At 32.6% G+C, this 10,500-nt stretch overlaps 1 protein-coding gene across 2 annotated transcripts; it reads right to left on the reverse strand.

The window, feature by feature from the left end:
• Nucleotides 1-1,055: 1,055 nt before the first annotated feature.
• On the reverse strand, nt 1,056-10,440 carry LOC132257078 (calcium/calmodulin-dependent protein kinase type 1-like). Of its 2 annotated transcripts, XM_059753803.1 has the most exons (5): nt 5,520-10,440; nt 5,349-5,390; nt 5,129-5,285; nt 3,814-4,350; nt 1,056-3,419 (listed from the first exon to the last, which is right to left on the reverse strand). In XM_059753803.1, the coding sequence occupies exons 1-5, from the start codon at nt 5,768-5,770 to the stop codon at nt 3,303-3,305; spliced, it is 1,104 nt and encodes a 367-aa protein (XP_059609786.1). In that variant the 5' UTR covers nt 5,771-10,440; the 3' UTR covers nt 1,056-3,302. The 2 variants fall into 2 exon arrangements, with proteins under 2 accessions (XP_059609786.1, XP_059609788.1); XM_059753805.1 differs by lacking the exon at nt 5,349-5,390.
• Between the last annotated feature and the right edge of the window lie 60 nt (nt 10,441-10,500).

Genomic DNA, 10,500 nt, shown 5'->3' on the forward strand with positions numbered 1-10,500 from the left:
CGGTTCTATCTACCCGATCTTAATAATTTAGGACTCGTTGGTAAGCTCTTGTAAAACTCTACGACTATTTAAAACAACAGAAGTTTATCACACTACTTCTAGAGGAGCTAATGTCAATAACAAAATTTTAAGTAAAAATTTTGTTCCAAGTTTACACTACTTTGAGATAGTTTTTAAGTATTTCAATAATCCAGATCAAGGCGTTTCCATAATGACATCAAACTTTTCTATCGAAGACATAGAACCAGAGTAAAGGTTGTTTGAATTTCATATTGCATATGAAAATTTCCATGCTTTCTTCCCTTCTAACTAAATCGAGTTGGCCAGGGAAGAGAGACATTTGTATATCCCAGCTAATATACCACAATTTTGTACTTACGATTTTTAAATAGTACATTGTGTGTGGTTCCTTTTCTTTTGCTTCATTTTGTGTGGTTGAAATGACGCTTCAGCAGCCTCATTGTGTCTTGGCCTCAAAAAACCAATCACCATCCAATTTTTCACGTGTTGCTGATTTCTGGACATCTGCTAATGGCATCTTTTTACCCCGACGTGCTCTGGAGGCATTGAATAGGTAAAATATGGGGATTACACAATCTCCCTGGAGAAAGCTAATTAAGAAAGGCATTGAACTTCTACATAAGGTACATTATCGGCCTTCGCAAGTTTAAAGACAGAACATACTAAAATATATAAAATTCCTTTTTTATTTCTCAAGGGATAACAGTCACTGTGATGCAAATCCTAGATTTATGTGTTTACCGGTCAGTTGTTGGTTTGATTCCAGAACGAAATACGGAATTTTGCTACCCGCTTGCTTTATTTCCGTACGACGTTTCTGAGGATTTTTCTTCCTTCCATAGGTATGAAATTTTAGGGTGGATTTGGCCACAAATTGAGTTTACTCTGCTCGATGCATTCCAGCGAGCCAACATTGCTGATTTAATTCTCTGCATTCTGAAACATCGTACGGAAGAAAACGAGTGAGCAGCAAAAAAAATGGCCATTTCGTTTTTTTTAATTATTTTTAATTTTAAATAAAACACTTTAGCAGCTTCTTAGCTATTTTTATTTATTCTCTTTATTTTATATTTGTCGTCCAAATACTCTACACCGCTTATAGACTTCGCTATAACAGTTAATGTTACAATATAGCTTAAAGTATAATTTTGAGATATAACGATTACTGCTAAATCGTGAATAGTATTCATAAATTGATGAATTATGTGTCTTATGCATTTGCATTTTTTCTTTTAAGTAAAGATAGGTCTAGGAGAGGATCAGTTGCAATATTTACAAACAATTAATGCTATGTTAGAGAATGTGTGTGTTGATATGATCTGCAGAGGCTGTTAGATGATCATTAGTCCCGCGCAGATCAGAACTATTTTTTCGTATTTGGCTTCGAGTTCTTATTGCCATCTGCTTAGGCCACCATATTTTAAATAATGGCACAGATTCAAGAAAACAAAACACTATGTACAAATTAGGTGCCGCCTAGCATCTTTCAAAAATTAAAAAACAAGATCACCTACCGCATTAAGATCACAGAATATATGTATAAATCAGCCTCATGTATTCCATCGGCAATAGTCTAACAATCAGAAAATATATTTATAAAACTAAATAATAAATTGTATAAAAATGCTAAAACAATTTTTTTTGTTGATAACCCTCAAAAAATATTTTACAATAAAAATTTATGACAGTAATAGCGTTGGAATTCATTAATATTTTGTGGATTTCTGAATAACTAGAAAATTCCTATAAAGCATCGAAATATATTTATTTGTGGTCATAATAACATTCTTTTGCGAGCGTAGGTTGCTTTCATTGATGTCTGAGTCACAAGTTAACAAAATCCATGGAAAGTACAATTTAAGGATTTTGTTTAGTATGTTTTATCTTCTCTCAAGTTTATTTAGCCATAATTAAATTATGAAACGGCGATCTCATATATTATAAGAATATTTATTGGTATGTTTAACGGTTAGTGTATTGTTTGATTCAAGAACAGAGTGGCCAATTTTATTATCCACTCGCTGTATTTTCATACCACATCAATGTCTAAGTGTTAACAATCAACCTCCAGAGCAGAAAGGTGGTAAAGCTCTTTATTATTTTTTGTATAAACTTTACTTGCAAATGGATGTGTATAATTGGAATACTTATGCCCACAGAATAATGAAAAGAGAATTATGCATTGGATGAGGACAAAATGGCCAGTGAACCCTTAACTTAGTTACGCTCAAAGGAATTCCTCCTGCAGCAGGCATTAATCAAAATGTATTTCACAATATTAAAACGTCCCTTCAGTGAATCTGAGTTAAGGATTTTACTGGTTATTCCGTAATCACCCGATATTACCATTTCTGATTGAAAAATATCAGAGAACGATCCATTGCCATAGCCAAGGATGTTAAACGTACATAGTGTTGAAAATTAATTACCAAAATGTCGCTAACACTATGTAAATCTATACGACTAAGTCATTCATTTTGAATTTCAAAGTGTAAAATTTAAGTTTAGGATATCCTCTTTAAAGTTATAGTAGGATTTTAAAACAAATATTTTAATTTAATACCCTAGGAGACGAGTAGTTTTTCGCGTTGTAGTTATCGACACTTTTTGACGCGGATTACGTTTTGTTTCAAATCAGTAAACTTTTCTTTAGGTAGTGATTCAAAGTAATTACGCAACTGAAAGAGATTAAAATGAACTAAAATCATGAATATAGTTTCCTAATTTTATGAAAACTCATAGAGATTCATAGATTGTTTCCAATTTCAACACTAAATAGACTTGATATAGTGACCCAGTACCAGAACCATGTCATGTTTCAAAGGGAACAAAAATTGCTTTGTTATGAAAAAGAAAAAAACTTAGCAAAATGCGAAATGTCACGGCATACATATATGTTGTAGAGTTATTAATACCTACAGCTAGTTACATTTAGGAAAATACAATGCTTAGCTAAATAACTCAGTTACGTCTCACATTTCTTATCAAGACCCTTTTCGTCATGTGTTGCAATAAACCTGCACATTACAGCCGTGCATTATTTTCTAAAAATTATTATGTACAAGTATGTCTGCATACTTAACAGAAAGACTGAGAATTTAGTGGCAAAACTACTCTCATTTTGCTTATTTTTCACTCTTTGTTGTACAAAAGATAGACTAGTCTAAAAGTCATAGTTAAACTACTTCTCTTTTATGAAGTTCAAAGTCTACATACATCTATATACACTCATATATACATTATACATATAAATATATATAAGCATTATAATAATGTTGGGCCTACTTTGAGGCAGAACTTCCATTTACGCACTCTTCAGTTGCACTCACGCGTCCAGACCCACTGTTAAGAGCCATTCGTTGCATTTGCCGAATCACTGTAGCAGCGTGGTATGCTTGCTGCAAAAAACATTTTTTTTTCTTAAATACACAAAATATCTTTAACTTTAAAGTATATAATACAGATAATAGTAAAACCATTAGTAAATTCGTTATGTCTAAATTATTATTACTAGTATTTTATTAAGTTTTAACTCTAAGCTTAACATATGCAGTAAGTAAATAATTATCATTAATGATGTGAACGAATGTAAGGCTGATTTGTAGAACTGGCCTAGTTTCTTAAATATAGAATAGAATGAAATGAAATGCAATGATGTGGTTGAAAACCATTTGCGAGCGACAAGAAAAAGCAACACCAGAATTTAGTGTTTTTTTTAACGGCTGTACATAATGTAACGCAAACCAGAAAAAATACACATGAATAGACTTAAAATAATTTCTTTGTTCATACCTTCCAACGTGATTTTGCATAAGTTTTCTTAAGCTGCTCGGATACAGTACCATGAATATCCTTGCTACTCGCCGCATCGCCTGAGATCCATGGGTGGGCAAGAGCCTGTATGCACGTGTAGCGTTTCTCAACATTCACGCACATTAAATTCTGAATGAAATCCTTAGCGCTGTCACTGATTTCATCCCAATACGGTGAGTCGAATTCATACTCACCCCTGAGTATTTGCGCAAACAGATTGGAATCATTTTCGTCGTAAAACGGAGGATAACCGCATAGAAGGATATAACTAATCACTCCAATGCTCCACACGTCTACTGCCTTCCCGTATGGCTTCTGCGCTAGCACTTCAGGTGCGACGTAACCTGGTGTTCCACAAGCTGTAGCCATTATACCGGACTCTTCCATCTTAGATAATCCAAAATCACTGATCATTATCTTGCTATCTTCGTCAGACGAATAGTATAATAGATTTTCGGGTTTAAGGTCGCGATGGACAACACCTTGTTCATGCATATACGCGACTGCTTCCAATACCTAAAAACAAACAAAATTAATAGGCAGAAATGTTGATAATCACATGCTTTGCTTGTGCTCATGTGCGAGCTGGGACCTATTATAGCTTTTGTTGCTATTGATAACTTGAAATGTGGCCATTCAGAAATGTAGTACTAACTGTAGTGCATAATACTGAAAATATGTTTTAATTTTCACATGGAGAATTTAAACCGTTATAATTACATTTATATGGCCTCGATATAACACTAAAACCCCATTTTACAAACGTCTCAGTCTGAAGTAACAAAATATTTGAGGATATACATTACAGTAACATAACCTTGAAACAAAATTTCTGAGGTTCAAATTTAAAAAAAGCTCTGATAGACACCTAATGAAAGAGGAGTTCACCTCCGAACCGTCGGTTTAGGAAAACATAGATTATTGTTTTACAATGGCCATTCCTAATATAAATCAACTATTCTTACAAAAAAAATAGCAGTTTTTCCTACATAAATCTCAGAAGCATGATCTGAGGAGACCAAGAAACTAATGATGATAAAAAGACTTAAATTCTTGACCCGGTCCAAAACGGGAATTAAGTTCATCCGTTAAGTCCATATGTGTATATATATATATATATATATATATACGATGATTTGTAGTGAATTGTCAATTTTCCCAATGTACTTTGTAGCATATGCGTACATATGTGAACTGTGTTACTTAGAATATACATTATATCGTTGAAATATGACGACGGGAAGATTGAGGGTGATGTAAATGGCAGATAATGTATTATAATTGTGGTTATTACCTGTTTAATGAGCCCAGAAGCATCCTTCTCTGTATAACTACCCTTCTCAACAATTCTATCAAACAGCTCACCACCAGTGACCAGCTCCATAACCAAGTACACCTTTACTTTATCCTCATACGTCTCCAGAAGCTGAACAATATTGGGGTGCGAGAGCCTGCAAGCATGCGAGTTTAGCTAAAATCTACAGATGAGGCCTAACCCCGAACCACCCCCTCACCCGTTGATCACTCCATCGCTCTCACATTGGTTGGCACTGAACCTGCGAGGGAAGAAACAATGGGTGGCGTGAAGCCAGTGTGTGTGTGTGTGTATGTGTGGGTGCGGATGGGGTTGTGCGGGGTCCGGGGTGCTCGGGGTGGAGTGGCTGGGCCGGATGTGTCTGGCCTACCTCCTCAGCACTTTTATCTCATTCTCCAACGAGTCCTCCTTGCCTTTGAGCGCCTTTTTGTCTATAATTTTTACGGCAAAAAGTTGTTCAGGTACATCTCGTGACTCTGCGAGGCGCACCTCGCTGAATGCACCTGTACCAAGCAACTCCTTCAACACGTACTTGTCCTCTATAGCGGGAGTACGCTCATCACGCACATCGCGACCACCCTTAACTTTCTTATTTGAATCTTTCTTGCCGAAAAGCGGCATTGCACAGACTTTTATGCACGCCAATTACTTAAGCTCACCGCATTAAGTATGAAGCACAAGGTAACAACTTTCCTAGCGAGTTTTCATAGACAACAGAATTAAGTTTATTAGAATGAATATCACTGACACCTACTGTCAGAATCTGTCAAAACCCTCCAATGCCTTTCAATTAGTGGTCTGACGACATTATTTGCGTATGCGCGCTTGATGCTCGGATCGTCCATATAGTTCAGACACTGTACTGTTACTGTTGTGTTACTGTTACTGTACACTATACTGCTGCACACTTTAGTGTGCAGCGCTTCAACTCTCCTAGAGTTTTGCTGTTTTACTACTCCATTCCTCTGTGTAACACACTGGCTTCAAAAGTAGAAAAGTTAGTTTTCAAGCAACTTAAATTGTAAGGCCACGAACCAGAACATGTAACTAGTTTTTCCCCCCAAATGGCATTTTCGACCGAAGAACAGAGCTTTCTGCCGTTTGCTCGGGGAGATCGGCAATGAAGCCTGCGGCAGCCGCACACAGAAAAGGATGAATAAATTTATTATTATTAATATTATTATTATTATATTATATGGTTTACAGCAATTTGAAGCCTGGACTCTTTAACTTGCTTTTTTATCAAAATCTTGCAACAATTTTATCCATTATCTAATCGAATTGCTTGAATGTGTGCAGGTTCAAAGGATGTGGAAGTGATTTACTCTCGAATCGACGAAAAATAGGATCAGTCAACTGAAAATGATCTTGGAGCGTGAAAAATCAAAATATTAAATATTAAATCACTGATTAATTGAGGATGATCCGCATCTTTTTTCACTCAGAGAGTATACACTCGTTGCGTCATGACTGCCGTTCCACACACTGTCAAATGATTCAGCAAATTTCGGTCGGGTTGATCTTTCGTCAAAACTGTTACGCTTTTTTGCTGATCTCTTCTCAAAGCTGAAATGGAATGGAACAATCCATGAACACGCAAGTCGCTGACCTCATTCATCATAGGGAAGTGCGTTATCCCGAAGTATATAGTAGAGTGTGAATGAAGAACATTTGATTTTCCGCGCTTTGTGTTTTCTGATTATAGCAATTGTGAAATAATTGAAAAACAATATTGACCTTTTTGTATATATATTTTTTATTATTTCTCAATAAATAGCAATAAATATTAATTAACATCGGCTTTAATTATTCCATGTATGTTCACGCGTATTTCCGCTAATATTTTTTTTTCTTGGTTTCATCCATATTTTTGCCTTAATGACTATGACTGAAAGCGGAACTGATCATCATTCTAACATTTTCCCACAATGCATATTCATTATTACTTATTGGCTTTTGAGGATTTTTTTCATTGCAATGTGAGGTATGTAGATTTTAGAGCAGAACAATGTATGCTTTGAGATTGCAACTCAATGCAATTTTGGGCATCATCTGTATAGATAAAATCTTAATTATATTTTTATATTTTCATCCTTCTTCTTATTTATCATTTTAAATATAAATAATACCCTAATTATGTAAATATAAAAAGGAGGAGAATAAACGACATGGATATGCGTTATAATAAATTTTATTTCTTCCTTTCCGTACGATTTTTCTTTCTATTCATGTTTTTTTTTCTTTAATATGACTAGTTCTAGATATTTCTTATCTCTTGCTTCCAAGTGAATGTATTTTCAAATAAATAATTCAAAATTAATAAACAAAATTTAAATAATAAAAACGAATAAAATTTTCATGAAAAACAAGGAAGCTTATACGGGAGTGTTTCAAACATAATTTTGAGTGCCAAAGAAATTATTTATTCACACTATCTACTATGGTAAATTGAGTTGTTAATAAATTACACAAAAGTCATAATGGGTAACTAAGACAAATTTACCAAAGTACTCTAAATTCCTTTCACGGAATTAACGGGGGTTTTAGGGCATTTATATATAAAGTTATATTAGATATTCAATGTTGTGCATAGTTCCAGAAAATGTGATATTGACATTCCAAAATCGTTTCTGACATCTTTTCTTAACAAAAGATTTCAAAAAATACTTTGCGAATGTTACAAAATGTGATATTAATAACTACTTTCACCACTGTATTTGCGAGGATCGAAGAACCGGAAAAACAAAGCAGAAATGAGAAAGGCAAGTGAGTCTATTATTCTCACTAGTTATCAACTATATTTCATTTTTGAAATGTCTTTTAGTTAAAATCTTAATTGGATTCTCCGTAAAAATTCTAACTCACACGCTGAATTTACAAATACTCCAACATCTTCTCGTTTACCTAAATAATATTATGGTCAAAAGTGTTTTTCTTTTTCCTCTTTCCTTACACAACAATAGTCATTCCTCATAAGGTCGCCCTATTCGTGGTTATACTTAGTAATAATCTTTTTTTTGTTTTATTAAAAATGTCTCCCTCTATTTAAGAAATGTGTTACTTTAATGTACTGTTTATTTTTTCCCCACGTTACATCATATTTAAAAGTTAAGTTTTTTTTATCCATTTAAACTCACAAAGAGAGAAAGAGAAAGGCAAATTTCAATAGATAATTTATTCAATATATTACTATTCTTCTTCAGTATTAGGAGCAGCAGGAGAATCAATATTATTGGAACAGCTTACCACATTTCGCAATATAATACTTTATACAGTATTAATTAAAGTTGTGGGCAAATAAATGTGATGACCTGACAAGAAATTTATAATAATAATAATGAACTTTCAGTGACGAATATGTGATTATCGTCTTTGATGACAAACAATTATTTCCTACTTTTGTTTTTTTATATGACAGCATTAATTGTTGTCTCAATTTAGTACCCTGATTTTTTAATTCTGCTTTCACCAAAGATGTAATATTGTATAATATACAATTTAATTATTAAATAAACTATCAGTTCCAACACTTTCACTCTTCTGAACAACCCCCCCGCATTTATATAGAGAATAAGTCGCATACACTTAAGAGATCATACTGAATTGTACTTAAGTGTTAACGATACAAAGAAAATAATCCATAGGATAAGTAAGAGCACTGCAAATAAATATATTTAATATTAATTTTAATATTCTAAATTTAATTTAATGACTCGAATATTTTTGCACACTAGGAAAATTCCAATCTGAAAGATTTTTCCAAAGTTTATGTACTTTATAGAAAACAAAATATATTGAAAAATAACTGATTCGCTAAAATGATCTCGCATTGTGACGAATATTGCCATATATTCGCTGTTAATATACTCTCATTATATTTCTATGAGGAAGCGTAACGCGAATAGTAGCTTTGGTAAATGTTTCAGTATTTCACCTTTCAATACGGAAGAAAAAATCTATGACAAAATTTAAATGTTTATTTTGACATTGAAGCAATATGAAGTGAATGGTTAGTTGAAAAATATAATTATTGTGCAACCGGCACAATTGTCTTTTCCTTACAGTTATTGTTGTAACTGCATTCGTATAATTTATCCATGTTCATAACATTTAAAAACTATGAGTTCTGTCGATACTTTTAGATTAAAAACATGAATAAGCTGGCTAAATTATGTTTTCAGTATATGGATATTTTGCAAATTTTTCCGCAAGTAAACTACATTCAAACCAAACATACTCATATCAATTTTAAAAGTTATAGTCTACGATTTTGATACGGCACTAAGTTTTTTGTATTATTATTTGTGTTAGAATTGGAAATAGCACATTTGTTATTACGGATAGAGGAAGTATTACTAAGTAATGAAAATATAGAAGAAACTATTTAGAAAATTATAAATACATATTTGCAAGTTATGAAAATCTTCTGCACAACAATTCAGTGTGTTCTTTAGGCATCCTGGTAAGCTCTATATCGATAATAAAATGTTTAAATTTTATATGTGCTTTTTCGTGAATATTAACTGAATTATATTTTTTTTCTTTAATAATCACGGAGTTAGGAATCGTTGCAGTTGCTGAAGTGACAATTCGATATCTATTTTTTCCCCGAGCTGGAGTGAGAAATTGAAATTTAAAAAGTTTCGTAGAAAATTCCGCTCTACTGCAAATTTTTTTTTAACAATTTGAACGAATAAAATTTTACACAATTCAGATTCACAGCGAATTCAAAAATCGAAATTGGGTAGATGTAAATCAATTTTCGTACATAAAAAGAATCGCAATTTTACTTTATCTAAACAAAAGCGCCAATTGAATTTTTTTTATTCAACATTGAAGTGCACATAGAGATACGTGAGTCTTGTAGTGTTGAAATGATATTTAAAGTCACTTTTTCTGTTATTTCGCTAAAAACTTAAAAAAAACGTGTATTGTAAAGCCAAACATGAATCCTGTATTATGCAAAGTGGTTAAAGTATACACATGATTTTAAAATCAGATAATTTTCTTTAAACGTTCTCCAAGCCAGGCTTTTACACGACCTTGTATTGATATGCAGTTAGATGAAAGCGAATAGCTTGATATAAACTTAAGTATATCAAGAAAATAATACTTACACTAAAAAAATTGTTAAATCCAGTTACTTAAATGAGTATGGCATCAATGAATATATTTACTTCTATGTTATAATAAAAATAATAATACAAAATTAAAGTAAAGACATGTCACGTACTTTATATAAAGTGTTATCTCCTGTTAACAGAGGATTGTAACCTTCTCTTCAACATTATAATATATAATATATATTATATATATATATATATATATATATTATATATATATATATATAT

Source organism: Phlebotomus argentipes, unplaced genomic scaffold (genome assembly GCF_947086385.1).
Source record: "Phlebotomus argentipes unplaced genomic scaffold, Phlebotomus argentipes genome assembly contig_75, whole genome shotgun sequence".
NCBI classification, from domain to species: Eukaryota; Metazoa; Arthropoda; class Insecta; order Diptera; family Psychodidae; genus Phlebotomus; species Phlebotomus argentipes.

Coding starts and splice junctions, on each gene's coding strand:
- LOC132257078 (XM_059753803.1), bottom strand. CDS start 5,770: ATGCCGCTTTTCGGCAAGAAAGATTCAAATAAGAAAGTTAAGGGTGGT. Junction 5,286..5,348: donor AGCGATGGAGTGATCAACGG/GTGAGGGGGTGG, acceptor GCATGCTTGCAG/GCTCTCGCACCCCAATATTG. Junction 3,420..3,813: donor ATGCAAAATCACGTTGGAAG/GTATGAACAAAG, acceptor TGTTTTTTGCAG/CAAGCATACCACGCTGCTAC.